The sequence below is a fragment of the Hippopotamus amphibius genome, chromosome 6 (assembly GCF_030028045.1).
Source record: "Hippopotamus amphibius kiboko isolate mHipAmp2 chromosome 6, mHipAmp2.hap2, whole genome shotgun sequence".
Taxonomy (NCBI): Eukaryota; Metazoa; Chordata; class Mammalia; order Artiodactyla; family Hippopotamidae; genus Hippopotamus; species Hippopotamus amphibius.
The window spans coordinates 54,631,665-54,657,182 of record NC_080191.1 but is presented as its reverse complement, the minus strand read 5'-3'; the positions used below and the strand labels follow the sequence as shown (position 1 = coordinate 54,657,182).

Genomic DNA, 25,518 nt, shown 5'->3' with positions numbered 1-25,518 from the left:
GTGGGCTCGGTGGAAGACCCGCAGATTAACCATGCAACCTCCATATCAATCGTTTTGTATTTAAAGGGGCTTAGAGTCTGTGGTTCTATGTTTCAGAACACTCAAAGGGTTGGTAAAAGTATACAAAGTCTGAATATAAATTAAAAAAAACATCAGAAATGCAATAGTGAAGGTGCAAGTGAATCAGTTGTTTATTGTTTATTCAGTGGGAAAAAAACAATTGTAGAAGTTGATTTAGAGGGAAATCTTTTGGAAGATAGACTATGTAAGACATCCAATCATAGTATGTAAATAATAAGAAATTACAAAGTGCCCAGGCAACGTGACTGACCACTGAGGCAGAGACTGGAGTGGTGTGGCCACAAGTTAAGGACTGCTGGCAGCCCTCAGAATCTGAAAGACGCAAGGAAGGGATTCTCCCCTGGAGACTCTGGGGGGCGTGTGACCTTGTTGGAACCTTGATGTCAGCCTACTAATACTGTTTTCAGACTTCTAGCCCACAGAACTGTGAAAGAATACATTTCTGATATTTTAAACCACTAAGTAATCTGTTATAGCAGCCACGGGGATAAAACACACACCACCCACCCACCCACACACACCCCCCATAAGGGGAGGGAAGAAGTTCTCTCCTTTCTACTAAACTAAGAACATGTCATTGTATTTACCCTTATGTTAATTATTAGTAATGGCTCTTGGCTTCTCTTTGCTGATGACCATTTTTTATTGGTTCCCGTTGTTGAATAAGAGAGGTGAAAGTTAAATACTCTACCAAAGTGACTTTAAAGTAGACAATGAAAAGTTAACCTCGATGGTATTTGTAAAGTTGATGATGACACAGTTTGACAATTTTTTAAAACCTGAGACGTGAATAATTGAGAATCATTTGTATCATGAATTTTTTTTGAGATTTGCTTTTGCATTGAGGCGAACGAAGTCTATTTCTCTCACTAGTGAAGCTGCATGATAGTCACTGGGTGCTTAGTAATCAGCCTGAATGTCTGATTAGAAAATGGCCTCTGCAAAACGGAGAGCACTTCATGTTCACAGCATTTGGTTACAACTTTTGCCCCACCTTCCAAGTTCTAATTTTTTTTAAAGCAAGCAGTAGATTATAACTAATGCCATAACTGAACCTCTTCTGACTTTTCTCACGGAACAATAATTTCTTATATATTCTATTAACCATGTATAGATGTAGAGTTATTGGAAAAATCATGTTTTTGCAGAGGTTGCTGGAACAGTGTTTTTCTTGCCTTATTTAAAAAAAAAAAAGAATATTAGAACCACCCCCGCCACTTCCCGGGAAGTTTCTTTTAAAAGTGAATTAATTAAGAATTTCACAACGGTTAGGCTTCAAAAACATTCCATTTTAGTTAGAAAGGGGAGATTTGCGTATCACTATCTTTTAGAGATGTTAAAGATGTCATGTTTAGATTTGATCATCACAGTCTTTTATTTGAGTAGCTTGGGCTGCCAGCCTGTTTTGGCTCCTGCCTGGGAGTCGGAAAAGAGGGGCTCCCTCTACCCCAAGGAGGGCTCGCGGTGAGGAACTGAGAACTTTTTCTTGAAGCAACAACGGTGATGCACAATTTTTCAGCTGCTTGTTGAAAAGACAGAACTTATCGGAGAGCCCAGGAGCTCTCCCAAGAGCCCTGGAACTGAGTGGCCTCCAGCCTGGGGCTAAGAGGCCCTGTGCACAGAGGGCCTGCAGCAGCAGCCATTCAGGGTTAATGTCGAATTATTAATGCCATTGAAAATTTCTACTCCAAAGACAGTTTAGGGGAGACATGAGCAGGTATTACACTCCTTTCTGTGTGCGCAATTCCAGAAAAACAATTCTTAAGTAGTAACTAACATTTATAGCAGGGCCAGAGTCAATATGATTCCGTACTAATCAAAACTTTGCACATCAGAATGAAGTAAGGCAGTGTCTGAATCCTTTAGGAAATTTGCCAGGCTTTCTGGAGTTCATTTGAATCCTGACAAGGCCCAGAAATGTGATAAAGCTTCAAAATGAGAAACCCAAGGGGCGGGGGGTAGGGGATCAAACCCCCAAATCCAATTATTTTCAAACAAAAGACTGACCAGTAATGTCGCAGGATCAGTTTCATTGGGACAAATAATTATTTGAATTAGCTCTATTTGGTAACATCCAAAAGAATGAATCATGCCCTTATTCTAACAATGGTGAAAGCACAACAAGGAAGCTTTGAAAGAAGAAGCAAGAGCTCAAATTCTGGTGATTTCTTGGCACCTCCCATTCAGATTAAGTCTCACACCATTTCCTAGAGGGTGAGATAAGCAGGGATGGTGAGGAAGTGGAAGGAAAGACAGCAGTCATCAATGAGCATCTTCTGCTACGTGGGACATGTCACATCTGCAACACATTTTGCAAGGAGAGTGATGCCCTGCAGCTGAGTTCAGAGAAAGATCTGAAGTCTGACCACGATGTGAGCAAAACCACCCACCAGACATTTCCTTTCCCGATACCCGAATCTGTCTAAGCTATCATCCAAGTCTTAACATTTTTATTTTATGCATTTTTAATAGCCACAGACCTGTGACTGTTAGCAGGAGTGGTCCCTGCCTGCAGTATGTGGGAGGGGACAGGAAGCAGGAAGAACGTCTGCGGGGTCGTTGGTCTGAGGAGTCCCGGAGAGGGAATGTTTGCTCTGTACAGTGGTTTTCTCTTACAACACTGGATCGTTTGCGATTATTCAAGCAGCGTCAAGTGATGGGTTTTGAAACACTGCCTACCAAGCCTAGAACAGGATTTGGCAATTCACATAGAAGAAAGAAGCCTTGGATAAGTGAGTGGGAAAATGCCATTCAATAAGCGAGTTAAGTAAGAGAGAGCTCTAGTATACTTTTGATTGAAAAGAATTTTTACAAAATCATAGTGTTTAATACCCCCAAAATTATCTTTTGTTATTAAAAACACCCCGGGGACTTCCCTGGTGGTGCAGTGGTTAGGAATCTGCCTGCCAATGCATGGGTTCGAGCCCTGGTCTGGGAAGATCCCATAGCCGGCGGAGCATCCAAGCCCGTGTGCCACAACTATTGAGCCCATGCACCACAACTATTGAGCCCGCGCACCTAGAGCCCATGAGCCACAACAAGCAAAGCCACCTCAATGAGAAGCCCTTGCACCTCAATGGAAGAGTAACCCCTGCTCGCCACAACTAGAGAAAGCCTGCGTGCAGCAATGAAGACCCAATGCAGCCAAAACAAAACAAACAAACAAAAGCAAAAACACCCAATTATCCCCAAATTATGGGTCTGTTCAAAGAGCTGGTTACCATCTTCCAGAAAGGGCCAAAGTTCATTTACCCTGTGAAAATCTTTTGGTTTAGGGCAGAAAGGATGGGGTGAGACTGAGAGTAAGTGTTGAGTCTTGGCTTTTGTACTTATCAGCTGTGCAACCTGTTGATGTCTCTGGGCCAGAGTTTTTGCAGCTCTGAAATAACTACTACCCATCGCACTGTGTTGAGGCCAGTGTGACACGTGACTGGAGATGGCAAAGCAATTCCTGCTACAGCTGTGGAACGAGAGGCAGGGCCGAGCAGTGGAAAGGCAATATTATTCCTCTAATGTGCTACCCAGTAGATCAGGGCCATCCCTCAGGTACCCTCTCCCATGACCACAGGGAGCAGGACAACACCTGCCTGCAAAGGATGCAGTGACTGCGCATGAGAGGTGCTGAGCACAGTGCCCGGCCCATTGGAGGGAATCCCCACAGGCCAGTGTCTTGACCCCCACCCTCTGCTCAGTCTTTGTTTTTTGTTTTTAATTCTCTCTTTTTTTTTTTGGCTGTACTCCGCGGCATGTGGGATCTTAGTTCCCCAACCAGGGATCGAACCTGTGCTCCCTGCAGTGGAAGTGTGGAGTCTCAACCACTGGACCACTAGGAAAGTCCCCCTGCTCAGTCTTTGAATAAAGTCCAGAGGGATACTTGTCAGGGAACTTGAACAAAAGGATTTAGATGTAGATACTGCTAAGCTAAGGATACGACACCTGATATAACCTGAGCCTTAACTGCAATAATTAAGGCATAATTGCATTTATATGACCTATTTGGACAGCAAATAAAAATGGACCAAAAGGCTGGAAAAAACTCATCTATCCAAGAGAGATGAAAGAATTGCACATACTTGTTCTGAAGAAAATCACAAGTGGCAGAAATGTAGCATAATGGGTTGACATGACAAGGGAGATTAGTCTGGACAAGGGTCAAAGTTTAAGAGGAATGATATTGTGATTTTCCCAAGGCCTGGCTGGGAAACCCAAGACATTCACACACACACACACACACACACACACACACACACACACACACACAGAGTCATATCAAAATACCAAAATAACTCTGTTATCAAAGCTCAAGTTTATGGGTTTCTCTGTTAAATTAGTCTCCATTAGTTCCTTTTCCAGAGTTTTCTTTTTCAGAAATGACAAAGACACTAAATGTGACTGTGGTTAAAACTAAATACAGGTCCCACTCCTCAGCAAAAAAACACATACAAACAACATCAAACACCACACACATAACCCAAACCGAACAATTCCACAACTTGTATTGATGTGTCACTCACTTTTCCCATCACAGCCTGTCTTCGGAGTTTTAGTGACAAAGACTTACTAAAAAAAAAAAAAAAATCTCCCTGTGTTCACTACTGATAGTGACACAAACCAAAGCGAGAGTTCTGTGTGCTTGGCTTAGGGCGTAACTCAAGAGACAATTGGAAAGAAGGGTCTTTAGGTCAAGCAAGCTCATCTGAAAGGCCCAGAATATGCTGGCAAGAGGGACGGGTGCTGGGCTGAGGAACAGGAACAGGAGGGAGTGGGAAGAAGGAATGAGGTTGTCTAGGGGGAGGGAATGTGCCTTGAGAACGTGGTGAGGACGTATCTGATACATGGGATGGGGAAAAGCAGCTCCAAGTCTCTAAGACTCCGAGTGGGAGTTTTCCAGGGAGGAGGATTGGGGGGGTGGTCATTTTTCTTTATGCTGGGAAGAAGCTAGGACAGAAGCCAGCAGGTGTGGCTGCAGGTCCAAGGGGCAGCCAGGAACGAGACCAAAGGCCCCCCTCTGTGGGCGCCTAAGCCAGCTCCAAGGCAAGCCCCACCTCTTACACTGTGCGGATGGATCCTGGGTCATCAAGGGCTCTAATGTCTGCGGCCCTGTCCTTCCTGTGACTCACAGGACCCTCGGAGTTAGACGATCTGTGCTATCTCTGTGAATCTTTCCAGTGGTATAAGAGCCCAATCCACCTGCTGTGCGACGGCGTTAGGGGTTAAATTGTGTCCTCAAAAGGTATGTTGAAGTCCTGGTCTCCTAGTACCTCTGAGAGTGACTTTAACTGGAAACAGGGTCTTTGCAGGTATAATGAAGTTAAGATGAGGTCAATAAGATGGGCCACAATTCAGTGCGACTGGTGTACTTTTAGGAAGAGAATGCCACGTGGAGACAGAGACGCACAGGGAGACAGAGCAGTGTCAGGGATGAAAGGCCACCACCAGGAGCTAGGAAGAGGCCAGGAAGGATTCTGCCAGAATCTCAGAGAGTGCAAGGGCCTGGATGACACCGTGACTTGGGGCTTCTAGTCTCCAAAACTGTGGGAGAACAAATGTCTGTTGTTTAAGCCGCCTAACTGTGACACTGTTATGGCAGCCCCAGGAAATGAAACACTGGGAGTTCTCTATCACATGATTCTAACTCTGTACCAAGAGATATGTGGGAGGAAGGTACAGCTGGTGTAGTTAATGACAGCAGATATTAGTTTTAATTATGGAAAAAGAATAATGAGTTTACAGGGCTCCTTTGTTAGGGCAAAAGATGCCTTAAACAAATCTGTATTTAGAGATGGTGTGATTGACTTTCAATGGAATCGGGTCCAGCACACCAAGGACCTGACCATCTCACTGCATATCCACACCCAGGAGTGACCGAGGGCATGGCTGTAACTTGGTAGGAATTCATAGTAACCAAGTGAGGTAATTACTTATCAGACCATTTCTGTAATAAATATCAAAAAACAAAACAAAATAAAATTGAAAGACATTTGAACAAGGGAAAGAGAAAAAAGGAAGGAAGGAAGGAAGGAAGGGAGAAAAAGCACAACAGCCTACCTGAATTGGGTCCTGTGAAAATCTTGTTCACTTAGAACAAGCCTTTAACTTGCTCTGTTTCCGTGTCAAGATCGATGTCATAGAAGCAGGGCCGAGTGGGCAGTCCTGGCATGGTGCTCATCTAGGGGAGAGAACAGAAGGTTATATGTTAGCCAGTGCCGCAGCGTGATCACTCTGGACACTGTATATCTAATGACATATATTAACTATATAATTCAACTCAGCCGCATGTAACTTTGCTTTATATATACATGTATCTTTTTAAATTCACCATCTGCTATTTCAATCTTTGTTTAAGGAAATGAAATCCCCCCACGGTCCCACAGCACACCAAAGCTCCAAAAGAGTGATTTTCAAAATCTTTTTTCTAAGTCAGATCTTAATGCTGAAGCCCAACAAAGATGAGCCCCTCTGGCTGAAGGGGACAGTGGGTGTGGTGATGGCCTCCTGATCACCCCCCCAAGACACATTTTTGTAAAATCTTTAACTCTTGGAGCACAGTTTGAAAACTCCTGTTCTCCAGATAGCTGGCCTACTTTACTAGCAATAACTGCTGTTTATTGAAAACTAACTATGTGCTAGGCACTGTGTAAGTGCTTTACTTTTTTCATACTATTTTTTTCCCTCCTTTTTGGTCGCACTGCGAGCATGCGGGATCTTAGTGCCCCAACCAGGGATTGAACCTGTGTCCCCTGCAGAGGAAGCTCGGAGTCCCAACCACTGGGCCACCAGGGACTTCCCAGTGCTTTACTTTTCTCATCTCCCCCAAACCCTATGAAGTAGGTACTTTTATTGTTTCTGTGTTACAAGGAAGAAAACAGAGGTTTAGAGGTGTTAAATCATTTGCCCAAGGCCACACAAGTAATAAACAACAAAATGGGAAATTGGACTACGTAGCTTGTAATCTCAAATTACTCATTTAACCACCACCACCACCACCTCCTCCCCTGCCACCACCACTGCCACCACTATCTGGGCACTCTATACTCTATGAATTTTACATAGATAACTTACGTTCCCCATCACCCTTAGAGGTAGGCACTAATTTCAGCCTCACTTTATTGATGAGGACAGAGGATATTTAGATACAAAGGCATGTGCTCAGGACACACAGCTAGTCAGTGGTGGAGACAGAATTAAAACCAGGCCCGTGTGTCTCACTGCTTTGCTGCATAGTTTCCAGATTGGTTTTGCAAAGAGCACTCTGTCCACCTGCACCAGAGACCCCTGGTGAGCTGTGGAAGCCAGCTGGGTTCCTCTGGTGATGCCCACACACTAAACACGGGTCCAGGACCCAGAGTGTGAGGCTCCTGCACAAGTGGCTCCTTGTTGATTTCAGTACTACCTGCTCTTTCCACCAGGCCCAAAGTCCTCAGCACCAGAGGAACCCAGATAAGGCCTCTGTCATAGAGCTCAGGTCTCTCACTCTCAAGGTCCTTTCTGTAGTGACAGGATTTCCCTGTCCGCCACCCGCTCTTGCCCTCTATGCTACTGATACACTCTTGTTATTCAAACTGGGGTCTGTGGACCAGCAGCATTGGTATCGCCCAGGAACCCGTGGGAATTCAGGATCCCAGGGCCCACCCCAGCCCGCTGAATCAGAATCTGCAGTCTCAGCACATCCCCAGAGGATCTGTGTGCACGTTTCCATCTGAGAAGCCCTGCCCCGGTTAAGGGAGCTCCTGGGGAAGGGGGCGAGGTGGTAAGGAGGAAGGGGAGGGGGAAGCCCTTTCACCCTGAACTGAGTGCTGCTACTTCTTCCCAGGTCGGGGAGGAAACCTGTGTACCTGCGGCCTCATAACCACCTGGACTGTGAGAGTGAAAGTGAGGTGGGTCCACGTGGCCAGATGCACAAAACATGTAGATTTACAGTGGCCAGCTCCTGTCTTGATAACTGAGCAGGACTGCACTTTAGTATTTTATGGGCTAAAAAGGCTTCTGAGGCCTGCCTGGAATACAGGCACCCCTGACTGCATGTCTTCAGGAAAATGTGCTCTGGGTTCCAAGCAATGAACTGCAAATGAAGTTCTGGCACAGCTTGCTTGTAGGTGGGGACTTCCCGTACTTTAAAACTTTAGGTATGTGGATGGCTACTTATCCCCCTGAGGTTTCTGTGCCTAGCAGGGGGGTAACATTTTTCTCTGGTTACTACAGTGGTTGCTCCTAGGAGACCCCAGAAAGAAACCCACGCTTAATGTTTTAGCACTGAGACATCAGACACAAAGGACGTTGGTGGGAACTGTTCATATTTTTTCCAGTTGCCTGGGCTACATACTCCTATCAGTTACTCTACACCAAATTTTCCTACCTAACTGCATTCTGACATGAGCATTTTAAGATGCCTTATATATGGATTTGGAGAAAGGGACCAGCTTTTTATAGTTTAAGAAATGAGCAATCACATTCAGCCACAGTGAAGCTGCCCCATCTCTAATTTAAATTAACTCTCTAGGTCAAAGGCATCACTATGTTAACAAGACCTTACACATTCGCATCAGATTCTCTTCCAATAAAAAAAAACCTCTGTGACCAAAGGATTGGAGCCCCGGACAGGAGTCAGCACGGCACTACAGGAAAGAAGAATTTGGACAGCCCTTGGGAGTTGACCTCTGGCCCCACGCCTGGGGTCAGTGGTGATTATGTTGACTTTATTTGTGTGCCCTTGAAGAAGGCCTCCTGCTTAAAATAACCAGGGGCCACTAAATTGTCCTTACTTGTCATGCTGCATTAATGGATTCTTTTACAAAGGCTGAAAAACAAGAGCTTTCGCCCTTCATGCCCCTAATTTTAACTACAATGAAATCTTCCAAATCATTGATTTTGGGTTAAGCTTATTTTGGAGAAACGACTTTATAAACAAATTTATAAGCGACTTTATAAAAGAATGTCTATAAAGGAATAGTCTTTATAAACATTCATTAAAACCAGCAAAGAGAAAATATTCATATACCTAAAACTTGTCATTCAGAATTAAGAGTAAAATACTCTTAGAATGAGTAGAAAAATGACCAAAAAAATCTGTTTCATAAAGTGATAGAATCATACCACTTAACCAAAATCTTGCTATAGTTAGTTTTGTTATGTTTGTGAAATAATTTCTTTTCTGACTTCTCCCTAAATCTACTACTTTTTCCTACTGGATAAATCATCCAGATTTATTTTAATTCAGAAAAGAAATAGTATTTGAACTCACATCTATTTTGATCCAAAATGGAATCTCTTCTACACATTTCTTTCCTCCACCTGCCAATGCAGGGCAGATGGGTTCAATCCCTGGTCCGGGAAGATCCCACATGCCGCGCAGCAACTACTGAAGCCTGCGTGTTCTAGGGCCCGAGTGCCACAACTATGGAGCACAAGTGCTGCAGCTACTGAAGCCCGTGCACCTAGAGCCTGTGCTCTGCAACAAGAGAAGTCACTGCAATGAGAAGCCCGCACACAGCAACGAAGACTCAACGCAGCCAAGATAAATTAAAAAAAAAAACTGGAGTGGCTGTCTATACGATGATGTAATTTAAATAAAAAGATTCTTTTTGGTGAAATAATAACTCAAAAATTTAAGCTATTGAGCAAAAGTGTTTTCTGAATTGTAAGTACAGTGCCTAGCAATACTAGGCAATAAATACCTTTTTAGATAGATGAGTAAAAGGGAGGATGATTAGAGAATCAGGGAATAAACAGCTTTAAAGGACTGGACTTTTTCTTTGTTTCTTCCCTTCTCCCTCTTCTTTGAATGTGAGGGACAGAACCATTTATATATAAAGGTCATTTGGATAATTAGACAAGATACTCTAAGATGATGCATGAGGAAAAATGGCTGGTATAAACATCAAGTGATTGAAAGGAAAGAAGAGAGGCATTAAAAATCATGACAATGAAAATAGTGCTGCTACCACTGGGATTCCACTTGCTTGACTTAGTGGTGAGGGAGGCTCTGGGATTTCTTTCTGGGTCAGGTAACATCTACCTGCACGGACCATGACTGTGGGGATGCTGTGGGTGCTTGGAGCATGTCCTGTCAGAGTGCATTTACCTTTCCTGGTGGCCAGTGAGTGCTTCATTCAACCCACAGTCCTTTACTGAGCACTCGCTATGGGGACACCAGGGTGACCAGGACCTGGTTCCTGCTTCCAGAGGGACAGACCATTAAAGTAGACTATTTGGGTCACTTTCTACTTTTTAGTTAAAAAAAAAAACCTTTTTCATTCTTTGCTTTTCATATAAAAAGAATGAACATAATAAATTCTTAATGTCTGACTTTTGAAGATGGAAGTCAAGTTCAATCACCATAAAGATGACTCTATTGTGCTCACATATTGGGCCAGTATTACAGAGCGCGGACGATTCCAATTTATCTCAATGGCCTTGAATAAAAGACTGAGCAAGTACCGTTACTCCTCTTCTTTCGTAAAGGAAACTATAACTCTTAGTGGTAAGAAGTCTGTTCCAAACTAACTTTTCCATTAGTTAAAAAAAACACTTACTTTCAACAAAAAACACTTTCAAAAAGAAAATACTTTCAACTGAGAAGTAAAAAATAATAGAAGTAAAAAGCCAAGTCTTGCTCCCCTAATAATGCTTCCCAGAGGTGACCCCTTTCTAAACAATTTCTTGTGCAAAGTCTCTGGAAATTTTCTATTCTTAAATAAGCTATGTGACTGTGTAACATGTATTTATATAGTTATGTACAGAAATTGGATAATTCTACATGTGCAATTTCAAATCTGATTTTCAGGGAGATTGAAACTTAAAAGAGGTAACGGGTAATTTCTAAACAAAGGAATGTGGCTGGAGTGAGGAGACCCAAGAACCGTTGTTGCCAACACATTCTACAGTTGACCCTTGAATCTCGTGGGGGTAGGGGCACTGCTGCCCCGCGATGTTGAAAATCCGAGGTGTATTTTATAGTTGGCCCTTGGTATAGGTTCCTCCCTATCTGAGGCTTCAACCAATGCAGATCACGGACTGTGTAATACTGTCCTATTTAGACTGAAAAACAATCTGTGTAGAAGTGGACCCACTCTGTTCCGACCCCTGTTGTTCAAGGATCAACTGTGTATGTAAAGTAAACGGGCCCTGCCTTTTTGGAAAATGAGATTAGGGAATGTTCTTTAGAAGAAAAGAAAAATAAATGTGAAGCAGAAGGGTCTGACCGACCGGATGTCGACAAAGGAAACGAAGAAGTTTGGCACCTTTCACGCATAAGCTAAAGAACCCAAATTTTACAAAGGACTAACAGCTTTAAGTTCAAAGACCACTGTGCGTTTGAGAAGTCTTTTTCCCCACCAAATAATATATTTTCCTTTTTTTTGTTCTGATTTTAAGGATGGTACCCTTAGTCAGCTTTCAACTGTGGTTGCCAGGAACGCCCCAAGCTGGCTTGCTCAGTAAGACACCGTCTGTCCTGTCCCTGTGTCTGGAAGACCAGAGGTGGCCTGATGCAGCCCCAGGGCTTCTCTCTATTGTCCTCTGGGTGTTGGTTTCATCCCCAGGCTTCCTGCTCTGTGTGGGCAGCTCCAGGCCACACAGCCAGACCCCGTGATATCCAGTGCGAGAAAGAATGTCGTCTTCAGTGGCTCCTTATTATTTTTCCCCGGATTCTTTTCTTTTATTCACCAATTTTCAAAACAATAATTTGGTGCCCTGGCAACTCCAATGGTAATATCTCTAGGACTCTGCTAAGCACTTTCCATTCCCTGAATCTCATTTAATTCCTACAACCCCACAAGGTCCAAGTTATTACAGTTCCATTATCCCCATTTTGCAGATTAGGAAAATAAGGCGCGGAAAAGCATAACAGCTGGTGAAGCTGGAATTCAAAAGCAGAGAGCGAGGCTTCAAAGGCCTAGACCTAACTACTGATCCCTACTGCCTCCCTTACACCGTGGCATTGAGTGTTGTTGCCCCTCGGTGGCAGCATGTGTGCTTCAACTGCACAAAGAAATGTTATGAGCTGCTTTGCAATGGGAATACACGTCCTATCAAGCTACGGAGATTTCAGCTACAGTATTCATGTAAATAAATTTATATGAATTTGTAAAGCAAATTCATTTACTTTATAATTTTAATCTTGATTCCTTTTAAACTTTAATATTTATTCGAGAAAATGTTACACAGCTTACACCCAGGGTGGCATCTTTCCAAATTACACCTTAAAAACTATTCATAGCAGTCAGCAGTGAGTAAATGATGCCTTCTGACTGTTAAAAATTTTCCAAAATAATACACATACAGTAACATTTAGACTTTTTCTTTAAAAATAACAGGTTTGCTACTCTTTAAAGATCAGCTGGGAGACATGGATTATTTACTCCCATCTGAACAGTATAAATAGTCACTACTATCCACTGAAATAACCTAAAAGTAACATCAGTTTTTAAAAAAATTTCAGGGAAGATATTCCGTGACTATGTTTGGAATTTGCTCTGGTAACTAATGTTGGTGGATAGGCAAAATCCAAGAAAAACAGTTCTAAAACACTGCTACTGTTGATCAGCCAGCTGGTTCCTCTATCACTTATTTTGTTCTTATTCATTCATCATATGCCTTGTTCTTCTTCATTACCAAATGGTAGGTAAAGGTCACACCTACACATCCTATTACATTTTCACATTCCATTCCTTCATTTCGACTGGTGAGCTGTGGAGTTTCTTCCCAATCCCTCCTAATTTCTCCATAAGGATCACAGCTGAGCCTGCCAACAGCCCCGTGAGACAGGTGAGGCGGGAGAGGCCTGTGTAGCCCCATGACAGGTGTGGAAACCGTCTCAAGGTGGTTGTGTGACTTTCCCTGGACTAATTAGGAATGGGAACCACGAGTGCCAAGGCTGGAAGAGGTAACCAAAGTCTGATGGGCAGGAGTAACCCAGGCAACTCTGAGGGGTGAGGGGAAGGGATCCGTTCCTGCACTACTTGTGTACTTGGGTAAGTTACATCGAGTCTTGGTTCTTCGCCTGGAACTACACTATAAGCATAAACAGATCTACGTTATAGGCTCCATTTCAAAATTAAAATGAGATAAAGTAAGAAAGGACCCTAGCTTAGTGTGTAATACGCAATGGATACAACTGTTATTTTATTACAGAAGATACAACCCTGATTGTCTATATGAAGTGTGCTATAAGTTATTTATGATAAAACTGAAAAAGGAAACTTGGAAACAAATCTGATCTATGACTAATTATTTGTTTTTTTAGTAAGAAAAAAGGGTGCATTAGTTTTATGAGATTTTCTCCTAATTTTTCTGGCTCTATAAACAATTTAAAAAAGCCCCTTTCTGTCATTCCTACTAATGACAATCAAATCTGACGCTAAACCCAGTAACGAAGACCTAAGTATCAAGTAATCAGGGGCCTCTGACTGACGACAGGTATTTTGAGAGAGAAACCTTCAGAAGTGCGATGAGGGGCTAAAAACAGGTATGATTTTAAACCTAGTTCAGTCTGTAGGAAAAGAGGTTTTCTCTCCCTGTGAGGGCCAAAGAAGATGCTGTGAACAGCAGGAGCATGAATTCAATTCTTTACACATGCTCCTCCCTGCTTGAGATTTCACAGTGGATTCATTCCCCAGGCTTTTGACGGACAGGTGGCATGCCAGCAGAATCTCCACCAGCTTCGGCAAAACAAACCAATTTAATAACGTGTCATTGTTTGGAAACTCAATATTAAGGAATCAAATTCTGGTTTCTGAGAAGCTCATCTTCTGAAAATGAACTGTGATGTTCTGGGCATGTGTTTTATCCCAAGGTCCTACTGGCAATTAAATCATTATTCTGTAACTCCTCTAAGAAGAGAGAAGGGGAAGGGAAGAGAGGAGGAGGAGGGCGTGGGGGCAGGAAAACTGCCTTTACTTAGCTGAGCTGGTCTTTTTTCTTCAAGGAGCGTGTTATCAAAGTCATAGCTGCCCATGTAATTTAGCATTTCCCTTTTCTTGTCACCTCCCCTCCCCCGCCCAACCCCGGCAAAGCTCCTCCCCAGAGATAATAAGCTGCTGCAGCAGGAAAACATAAGACAGAGGGAAATTGTATCCATTATTTTAATGTCCCCTTTGTAGCTCTCCTGGGACAGAGGCAAAGGAGTGTGGTCTGGGGGAGCCTAGCAGGAGGGGGAGGGGACGAGTTATCTCATCTAGTGTTTACTAACTGGGCAAGGCTTGACCAGGACACTGAATTAGGAAAGAATTCATGACCACCCTGCCACCTAATTTAACTATTTTAAATACTAGAGGCCTATATTATTCTGCCATCTCTATTTCTCTTTCTTTTTTTCTTTTAAGTGGTTCAGACCAGATCCCAGTTGAATGCTCAGGACCTCAGACGGGTCTAGAAGTGATTAACAGTAAGTTATGGACTAAACTGTGTCTCCCCACCAAATCTATATGTTCAAGCCCCAACCTTCAACATGACTGTATTTGGAGACAGGGCCTTTTAAGAGGTCATTAAGATTAAATGAGGTCACAAGGGTGGGAACTTTCTCCAGTAAGGCTGGTGGCCCTCTGAGAGGAACAGCGCAGAGATGTACGTGCACAGAAGAAAGGCCTCAGGAGAAACCAACCCTGCCCACATCTTGGTCTTGGACTTCTGGTCTCCAGAACTTCGAGAAAATAAACCTCTTGTTTCTTGGGGAATCCAGTACACGGTACTTTATTAGGGCAGGCCTAGCCAATGAACACGTCGTCCTTATGTGGGTATTTCCTTTCCTCCGTGTACATTTATGAATATCCACAAAACATGCTTCCCCAGTGAGCTTTCTCCAATTCCTGGACTGAAAGACTCCTAGCCATGCTACTTGCTTCTCTAAACAGAACACTATCTCTCATCACAAGGGCGGATGGTAATTAAAGGACTTGGGGGGTGCAGATCCTGCCTGGGAAGCGAGCACCCAGCTGTCCCTCCGGCGTTTTTCCCCTTCTTCACCCGGTTTCCCTAACAAGGCAGGGACGCCTCAGCCACGAGACCTGCTTCCTCTGGATGAATGCAGTGGAGGAAAAAGAAAACTGTGGACCAAATACCTCTAAATCACTCACCAACCGTGCACCTTGCTCACTTTCTGTTTCTCACACACACACAGCATGTATTAAAAACAAGGAGAAACGTCAAGAGAGCAAGATGATGGATTTCTTTTTTGTAAATTGAATTTTCATCAAAGTAAATCATGTCCGTGGCTTAAAAGGTCACAGTGTCTCTCAGGGCATACTATAAAAAACGACAGTTCCCTGTCCACCGCTGCCCCGCCCCAGCTGTGTTCCAACTCCTTAGAGGCAACCGCTATCAATTCTCAGCTCTTTCTTTTTATCATTACTGTTCTTTCTTGATTTGCAACTTCAGATGTTATCTCTTGGCTTTCTAATACAGAAGATGAGGATTTAGCTCATTTATATCCTACTACCTGTGCTCCCCCACCTCTACTTTCCATGGCTCAAATAAAGAGCTATCGTTACTTGGGGTCTAATCAGGATTTATTAGGACAATGTAAATACTATTCACAGGAAGGCCATCATGCATATTCTGATTACATTCTCATTCTTGTACAACTCCAATTCTCCTAGAGTTAATAACTGTCCTGTGTCTTCATTAGCTGAGCCTTCTACAGGCCTATCATTCATGCACTAATGCACTCGGACACCTTGGTCATCCCTTCATATCCCCATGCATGAGATCAGTCTTCCTTGCAGCCATCCTGCTGGCGCCCCTCATCCTGCAGGCCTACTAAACAGCTGATGGTGGGATCGCCCTTTGTCACGATCCTGGGGATTCTTTTCTATTGTCTCTGCTTCCATTTGCTGTACCGTATTGTGGTGGACATATACTTGGGTAACTCCCAGTAACCCCTCCTTGAGTGCAGGTGAGACCTGTGACAACTTCTAACCAGGAGAACATGGCAAAGGTGATGGGCTCCCTCTGTCTTAGCAGATTCAACTTTCCCCCATGCTATGAGAAGCCCTAAGAAGGGCAGGTGGTAAAAACCACATGCAGCCTCTGAGACTTAAGTGCAGCCTCCAGCTGACAGCCAGAAAAAGGCTGGGCCTTCAGTCCTATCAAGTGCAAGGAACTGAAACCTGCCAACAACCCTGCAAGCTTGGAAGAGGATCCCTAGCTTCACATGAGACCACTGCCCCAGCTGATGGCATTACTTCAGCCTGAAGCAGGCAACTTAGCTAAGCTGGGTTCGGTGTTGTTTTTTAAAGCTGTTAAACTTGTGATACTTTGTTATGTAGCATAGAAAATTTTAAAAAATTAATGCACTTATCTTTCTCTTTTAAAATTTTTTCTCGTTTTCCTACTTTCAGTAAATTTATTTTAAAAACAGATTGCATTATTTAGCTGTGTGGCATATAATAAGCTGCACATGTTCAAGTGTAAAGTTTATTGTATGCTATTACAAAACAAGCTGCTATGAACATTCAGGTACAGACTGTTATATGGACATATGTTTCATTTCTCTTGAGTAAACATTTAGGAATGGAATGGCCTGGTCATATGGTAGGTGCATGTTTAGCCTTTAAAGAAAGGACAAAATTGTTTTCTAAAGGGGTTGTATTATTATATATTCCTACCAGCATTGTATGAGAGTTCCAGTTGTTTTCACATCCTCACTAACATTTGATATGGTCAGTCTTTTAAAGTTTAGGTATTCCAATAGCTATGTAGCAGTATTCCATCATGGTTTTAATTTGCATTTCCCTAATGACTAATGATGATAAGCATATCTTCATGTATTTACTACCCATATACAAATCCTCATCAGAGAGATGATCTGCAAATGTTTTCTCCTTCTCTGTGGCTTAGTTTCCAAATATTTGGGGTTTTTCCAGATGTCTTTCAGTGTTGATCTCTAATTTAATTCCACGGTGGTTAAAGAAGATATTTTGTATGATTTGAACCCTTCAACATTTATTGAGCATTAATTTGTGGCCCAGAATATGGTCTATTTGGCAAATATTCTGTTTGCATTTGGAAAGCATGTGTATTTTGCTATCATTAGGTACAGTGTTCTTTTAATCCAGTTAGGTCAAGTTGGATTATAGTGCTGCTCAAGTCTTCTAATATCCTTATTAATTTTCTGTTTATTTTTTCTGAGAAGGGTTTTAAAATCTCTTACTATATTTGTGGCTTTGTCTGTTTTTCCTTGTAGTTTTCCTGCATCTATGTTGAAGGTTTGTTATTAGATGCATAAACACTTAGGACTGTTATGTCCTGTAGATGAGATGGCCCCTTTACAAATATGAAACAACCTTCTTTACCTTTGTTAATATTATTTGCTCTAGTTCTATTTTGACAGCAATCCAGCTTTCTTTTGGTCAGAATTAGCATTTTCCCAGCCTATTTCCTTTAACTTACTAATGTATTTATATTTAAAGTCAGTTTCTTGTTGGCAGCATATACCTGGATCTTGCATTTTTAACCAATCTGACAATCTCTGTCTTTTAATTTGGGTATTTAGACCACTTACATTTAATGTGATTACTGACATGGTTGGGTTTAAATCGACTGTCTTGCTATTCTTTGTTCTTGTTCTCCTCCTTTTCAGCTTTATTTGGATAGAGTATTTTTGATGATTTCATTTTTATTTCTTTGTTGTTTTATTAACTATAACTCCTGGTGTTCCTTAGTGTTTATGATACACATTTAACTGTTCAGTCTACCTTTAACTGATACTATCTTCCCTCACATACAATGTAAGAATCTAAAAAAAAAGTATAGGGCCATTTGTCTCCTCCTAGACTTGTTGCTGTAATACATTTTGTTTCCATGTATTGTATAAACCCCACAACTACATTTCTATTATTTTTGCTTTAAAGAGTCACTTATCTTTCAGAGAATTCAAAAGTCTTCATTTTTATTTTATTTTAAAAAAATATTTATTTATGTATTTATTTATTGGCTGTGTTGGGTCTTTGTTGCAGTGTGTGGGTTTCTCATTGTGGTATCTTCTCTTGTAGCAGAGCAAAGGCTCTAGGCACGTGGGCTTCAGCAGTTGCAGCACTCAGGCTCAGTAGTTGTGGCTCTTGGGCTCTAGAGCGCAGACTCAATAGTTGTGGTGCACGGACTTAGTTGCTCCTCGGCATGTGGGATCTTCCCGGGCCAGAGATTGAACCCATGTCCCTTGCATTGGCAGGCATATTCGTAACCACTGCCAGGGAAGCCCCCAAAAGTCTTTATGTTTACCCATGTAGGTACTATTTCATGGTGCTCTTCATTCCTTTGAGTAGATCCAGATTTCTGTCTGGTATAATTTTCATTCTGCAGGACTTCTTTTATCATTTCTTATACTTCAGGTTGGTTAATGATAAATTCTTTCAGCTTTTACTTGTCTAAAAAAAATCTTTTTTTTTTAAATGGGTAGAGAATTCTAGGTTGAGAATTTTCTTTCAGTACTTTAAAGATGTTGCCCCACTGTCTTCCAGTTTGCATTGTTTCTGACGAGAAATCAGCTGTCAATTTATCTTTGTTCCTCTGTCTTTTATCCTTTAGGATTTTCTCTTTATCACTGGTTTTAAGCAATTTGATTAAGACGTGCCTTGATCTATCTAATTTTCTTCACACTTCTTGTACTTGGGATTCTCTGAAGCTTCTCGAATCTGTGGGTTTGTAGTGTTTCCATAAAATTAGATAAAATGTTGGCCATTATGTCTTAAAATATTTTCAATCCTCTTTTCTCTTCTATGGGATTCTAGCTCAATGATTGCTCTTTTCATTTTTTTCAACCTTTTCCTCCTTCATTGTGGATAATCTCTATTGTTATGTCTTCAAGTTAACTAATCTTTTCTTCTTTGTTTTCTTCTTCTTCTTTCTTCTAGTTTCTTGAACATAAAGAAAAGCTGTCATAACTGTTTTAATGTCCCTGTCCCGTAATTCTCTCATCTGTGTCATTCAAGCATTAATTTTGGTTGATTTTTTTCATTATAGGTTATATTTTCCTACTTGTTTACATGCCTGCTAATTTTGAATTGGATGTCAGACATCTTATCTTTTTGCATACTGTATATTTTGTATTTATAAATATTTTTATACTCTATCCCGGGATACAGTTTAGTTACTTGGAAACAATTTGATTTTAGGGGGTTTTTCTTTTAAAGCTTTGTTGGGTGGGACCAGAACTGTGTTTAGTCTAGGATTAATTTTTCCCCTACTACTGCAAGACCTTCTTTGGCCCTGTGTGGGAGCTATGCACTATTCCCTTTGATGGATGTTTTAAAGACTACACCACTAATTAAAGAGCAAGGTTATTGGAAACATATTATTACATATAATGACAGAAATTGATTTTAAGATAAGTAGTCTAAGAATAAAATTATACGAATAGAAAAACATAAGAGAAAATTGTAGGAATGACTAGGAATAAGGTAATACACATTTTATGTTTATGTTTATAAACTGAAAAACAGGAATAAAAAAGAGAATTCTTTACTTAAACTGCTCAGCTATCTGCTTTTCTCAATCAAAACAAAGTCAGTTTTCTCTGAACTTTTCTTCTTTTGGCAAGTCAGAGCCTTCCTTCACTGCTCTGCTACTGACACAAGCTGCAAGAACCATTTGAAGTTCAGTGTGCCTCCCTCTGCTGCCCTCTCAGTGACCTTAGTGAATGAAAGCTTCCCATGATGGCGCATTTTCAAATAAATATGTGGCCCAGGCATCTGACAAACGTCTGAGTAATTCTCTAGCATGTTGAAGGAGAGCGATACCATCAGCCCATCAGCTATTTTCCCACAGAAACCCAGCCAATACAGCCTGAATTTTTCATGAACTTGCACATAAATAACACAAAGTTTCAATGTGGATGCACTTTACACTGCAAACAGTTCTATCAGTACCACGTGTCTCCCAGCTTAGTGTCGTGTCCCTTTCTGACTACAATCTCACTTTTTGGTTTACTTCCTCCACCTTCTATTTCCCCCCTCCACAACCATTCTACCTATCATGATGTAATTTTCCACAAGCCAAAAGCAAATCTGGTGGTTACATGAAAATTTAATTTCAAGCATATATGTCTACTAGATGTGGCAAGTCCACAAACAATATTTCATATGCTGTTATATTTTAGAGTTGAGGCAAAGTGACCTAAAGTGGGGCTTTGAATTCCCTCCATGAACTGGGGCAGGCTGGGTGCTCCCAGGTCAGCTGCTTCCCTTCCCTGCAGCCCATGGGGATTTCCATGGGGGAAAGGAATAGGGATGGCTATCTGCCTCAGGGAACAGCATCTCAGCTCTTTTCATTTCATTCACATCAGTACAGAGGGACATTGGGAAACTAAAAACAGTTCCCAATGGGAAAGAGGTTAGGGGGTGGGTCCTGAGACAGTTTTGTGTACTTATTACTCAAACATGATATTTCACGGACCTCTCCTTTCTTCTAAATCACAGGTTGGAAAATTATGGCCCATACACCATACATCAGGCCAGCAGTCTAGTTTTATAAATAAAGTTTTATTGGAACACAGCAACACTTGTTTGTATATTGTCTGTGATTGCTTTTGCACTATAACAGCAGAGTTGAGTAGTGAGGACAGAGACTGTTCAGGCTGCGACACCTAAAATACTTACTATCTGGTCCTTTACAGGAAATGTTTGTTGATCTCTGTTGTAAAAGACAATTCACAGACAAAAGTATTTAATAAAAACCAAGAGAGATGAAGAATTTGATTGTAGGTATTCTCTAACTTTCCCTAAAGACACCAAAACCATTGTATAACTAGTAAAGTGCAGGTGTCAACTGAAAGACAGAGGCTGGTGATGGTGTTTGAATCTAGATTACTGGTTCAACACAACACACATTTTCCAAAAGTGAAAGGTCAGGGACACTAACCTGGCATATATTCTTAATGTTCTGGGAGACTACTGGGAGAAAGTCATTCTCAGTTTAAAAGATATTTAAATATAAATGGTAGGATGTTAATTTATAGTATTTTTTACTTAGAATCTACTTCAAAGATTTTAATTCATGGAGTTCTCTTTTGCAGAATAAAATTCATAACACCTAATTTGTAGATTCTAGATAAATATTTTACTTGAAGTTTAATTTTCTTTTTTTTTGGCTGCACCACGTGGTTTATAGGATCTTAGTTCCTCAACCAGGGATTGAACCCGGGCCCGTGGCAGTGAAAGTGCTGAGTCCTAACCACTGGACCCTCAGGGAGCTTCCTTGAAGTCTAATTTTCTTTCATTGGGAAAACACCTGAGTTCTTAGAGATGTGACGTTTCACCAGAGGGCAAAACCTTCTGCTCCACTTGGGTTAGAGGTGGTGAGCCTATCTATCTGTGCGTCACCTGAAGGCTGAAAGGATGAACTCTTAATGACCAACCAGGTCTTCTGTGTATCACTGATATTAAAGAGGTAGTGTTCTCCTGTGCACGGAAACACACACACCTGCACACGCAGTGCATCAATGAGACTTGTTGGGGGTGGGGGGGGTGCGTAGAAGGCAGGGAGAGGGGCACTTTCCTGAGATGAAAAAGTTATAAATGCAGGGGAGAGGGCTGCAACAGGAAAACAATATAATGGAAAGTTTGGTCAAGGGTGAGGAGTAGTAAAGGGAAAAAACACGGAGTAAGCTAGAATTTGCAGTATTTAGCTTTTGTGATGAACAGCCAACATCTAAAAGTCCTGTGGCCTATTAAGTCAGCAAGGGAGTAACTTGCTTGTTCTTGGCCATACCTTACCCTTCCTGGCTGTAAACCTGGAAGATCCGGGATTAACATATACATGCTACTACATATAAAATAGATAACCAACAAGCGCCTACTGCATAGCACAGGGAACTATATTCAATATTTTGTAATGATCTGTGTGGGAAAAGAATCTGATATATATACATATATCTCTGTATTATATACATATATATATCAATCACACTGAATCATTGTGCTGTACATCTGAAACTAATATGACATTGTAAATCAACTATACTTCAATAAAATTTTTTTTAAAAATTGCATGGTTTCTATATACCTAGGTATGGGCCTTATAACTGCAATCACTTTGGAATGAAGCCACAGCTAAAAGCCCCTGCGGTAGAGGTGCCTGGAGTTGGAATACAAAATCATTACTCCCTGTGTCCCCCCACCCACCGCCACTAGACCAGCCTGCTCTATACTCCCAGTCTCAATTCCTCATCTTTCACCAAGACCGTCCCAAATTATGATTGATGTGAGGATCGCAATAAAACGATACCATAGTTTTAGCCCTTTCCAAAAACTTAATGAAATCAGGCAGACTGGCACAAGTCCACAGGAAAGGAATCAAAGCTGGATACTGTGATCAGTGCTTCAAAGAAACGGAGCTGAGTTCAAAAGAAATAAGGCTGTGGACAAGTACTGATATCATTCTTAAGGATACTGACGATCCCTTCCTGCAAATGCATCATTGCTGACAATGCTAAGTGTGGGAGGAAATGAGAAGGTTCTGGCTTACCTAAGGAAGTTCCTAAATTTTTAGCATTTATATGCTCTCAAGATTAACTGTCTTAGGTTGTAAGTGAAGGATTTTTCGGTTAAAAAATTTATGCAATCCATATCAAGCTTAATTTCTATTTAACGTTTGAAAAAAAATAATTGGGCTGAGTATTCAGAGTATTGAGTCTCCTGGGATTAGTCTGAAAAAGTACTGAAAAGGAATGAAAGTCAGAGAGTGGGCTGGGAAGCATATGGAAGTTGTAACTGGACCCTCAGTTCAAGAACCTGACCCACAGCAGCTACTTGGAGCCACAAGGAAACGCCTCAGGATTTGAGAGATCTGGTAGCGTTAATAACCATGCCCAAGAAGAAAAAGTGAAAAGCGATACTCGAATATCCTGAGGCGTCTCCGTCTCCATCACTGATAAGATCTTGGCTCAAGTTCCACTTAATGGGTCACTGGGCAAAATGCATCAGGGCCCCACAAAATCTCAATGGTCGGGGAAGCATGCCTCTGTTGCTGCAGTAGGAGGACTAGCAAAAACGATCTTTCGTCATCTTTTGATCTGATCAAAACACAGTTATCAGATCTGAATTCTAGCTGTTATTTTGGTTTGTTTACCCAAAAGCCTCCTCTCTTGCCAATGGAGTTAATCGGAATTGTGTTACGACCTTACTAGCATTAGCCATCTCTTTCATGTTGCCACGCCTGAGAATAAACTTGTTATTCAAATGCTCCTTTCTAGTCCTCCTGGGTCTCCCTTAGAGCCTCAATGAGTTGCAGACGTGCAGTCAAGAATAAGCATAGACTGTTTACACGCGCTAGAGGTCCACATGCGATACACGAGACAGGAGAGTTCATTCGGCTGGCGTGCGCAGAGCATCAGCAGAAAGAAAAGGAATCAGTGGTGACGCCGGGCTGTAAGCAGCCACCATGTTCCGATTTCTGGAGAAGAGTCAACCACGTGGCAAGCCTGGGTCACTGAGTTTGAGAGATTTCACGTCACCAGTACATAGAGTTACGTGTGTGTATATACGTTACCCAGCTTAAACTTAAATATTAAGATGCAATCTTATTTCCAGTGTCATCAGGCAATAAGCTGGTATCTATTATTTTTGAACTTAACACAAATTACGATTTAAAGAACTACTTAAATAATTATTGACATTTTAAATGGATCAAGCTAATATAATTTGATTTTATAATAATCAAATTGATATGTTTCTAACACTAATAAGGACTACAAAGACCTACATACACTGCTTTAATGGGCTCAACAGGAGAGCAATGAGATGAGTAACTGCAGAAATTTTGCAAAAATAAGGTGAGAAACCTTAAGTTTGAGAGGACGTGGTTGGGGGTGGGGGTGGGAGTGAGGATGGTGGACTCAAGCATCACAAAAAGGATGCCCTCTGGGGAAGAGCCAGCAATAGACTAAGGACCGTGTAACACATCTTTCCTGTGGTTCTTTTCAAGGCAAAGCATTACTTAGAAAAAACCAATGCTACCTAATCTTTGTATGGAGACCTCTTTTTGAAGTAGAAAATTAGTTCCCATGGGGCACAATGCATTCAACATGAAATGCATAATGAGAAGGAATGGCTATAAATTGAGTATTATGCTTTTAAATGACTTTGTATTTCATCCATGCCAACCTCTATCTATAAATAAACAAACAGTAGTTTTGGCTCACGGGAGACACTTGATTTAGTCACTTCCCAGACCAGGCACAGTCTGAGCAGTAGCCTTTGGGGGTCTTGCCTGACCAGCACTCTTTTTTTTTACACATGATAAATTTATTCTGAAGCTAATGATAGTTTGAGAGTATGTGAAGGTTTTTTTTTTTTTTCCCCAGATCTTTATTGGAGTATCATTGCTTTACACTGTTGTGCCAGTTTCTGCTGTACAACAAAGTGAATCAGCTGTCTTTATACATATATCCTCACATCCCCTCCCTCTGCAGCCTCCCTCCCACCCTCCCTATCCCACCCCCCCAGGGCATCACCAATCATCGGGTTGATCCCCCTGTGCTAGGCAGCATCTTCCCACTAGCTATCCATTTTACTTTTGCTGACCAGCACTCTTCTCCTGGCTTCTCAGTCCCTGCAGGGGCTGCTCCGTGCCGTGCAGGTGGGTCTGCCTCGCCCATTGTATGGGCCTGACAGTCACTGCCTGGCTGGACGCACTGATGGGTCAGGACAGGATGATGTGGGGCAAACAGGGCCATCAGGCGATTCCTGTGTACAGCTGACCCTTGAACAAGACGGGTTTGAGCTGCAGCAGGTCTACTTCTATGGGGATGTTTTTCAACAGTAAATACTACAGAACTACCCGACCTGTGGTTGGCTGAATCTGCTGGTATGGAACCTCGAATACAGAGAACCCTCCACAAGTTATACCCGGATTTGCTATTGTGCAGCTGGTGCCCCTAAGCCTGGTGTTGTCAAGGGTCAACCGTACTGGTAGGCAGTTGGTGGAAGAGACAAAGTTCGTCTTCCTCTGTGACAGTGGGTTTTACGTTTGAAGTAGGTCACTCTGTGATACGGAGGGCATCCCTTCCAGGGAGGCAGGGCTGAGACATGGAGAGCAGAAGCCAGAAGGCAGCAGTGGCTAGAGCCTGACAACCCTAGAACTTTGTTATCTGGGTCAGTTCCTCCTTTTATATTGAGTTGAGTTTCTCTTACTTGCAACCCAAAGTGAGTTTTGGTAAGCACAGTGTCAGACCTCGCTGGCGAGGAGACCCTGCCCAAGCCCGCAGCCTGGAGAAGGGGCTGCTCGGCGGGAGTTGGGAAGGGTGGGGGTGGGGTGCAGAAGAGCAATGAGAAGCGGCCTCGGAGATGGAGCCGGGGTGGCCCAGGCAGGCCAGGCTCTTCGCATAGAATGTGCGTAGACGTGCAGACCCTCTTTTCTCTGCTCATCTGCTTGCCTGAAAAGCTCCTCCTTTGCTCACAGGGGCCCCCAGCCGCTTCTGGGGATGGCAGTGGCACTGAGGGCATTCCT

At 42.2% G+C, this 25,518-nt stretch overlaps 1 protein-coding gene across 3 annotated transcripts in view; it reads right to left on the bottom strand.

Annotated features, from left to right (window-relative positions):
• Positions 1 to 25,518, bottom strand: part of MTHFD1L (methylenetetrahydrofolate dehydrogenase (NADP+ dependent) 1 like) — a 176,889-nt gene that overhangs the window by 1,432 nt on the left and 149,939 nt on the right. For all 3 annotated transcript variants that reach the window (XM_057739867.1, XM_057739869.1, XM_057739868.1), the window contains one exon: positions 6,130 to 6,250. In XM_057739867.1, the coding sequence (XP_057595850.1) occupies positions 6,161 to 6,250 (90 nt within the window). In that variant the 3' untranslated portion in view covers positions 6,130 to 6,160. The remainder of the gene's footprint in view (positions 1 to 6,129; positions 6,251 to 25,518) is intronic.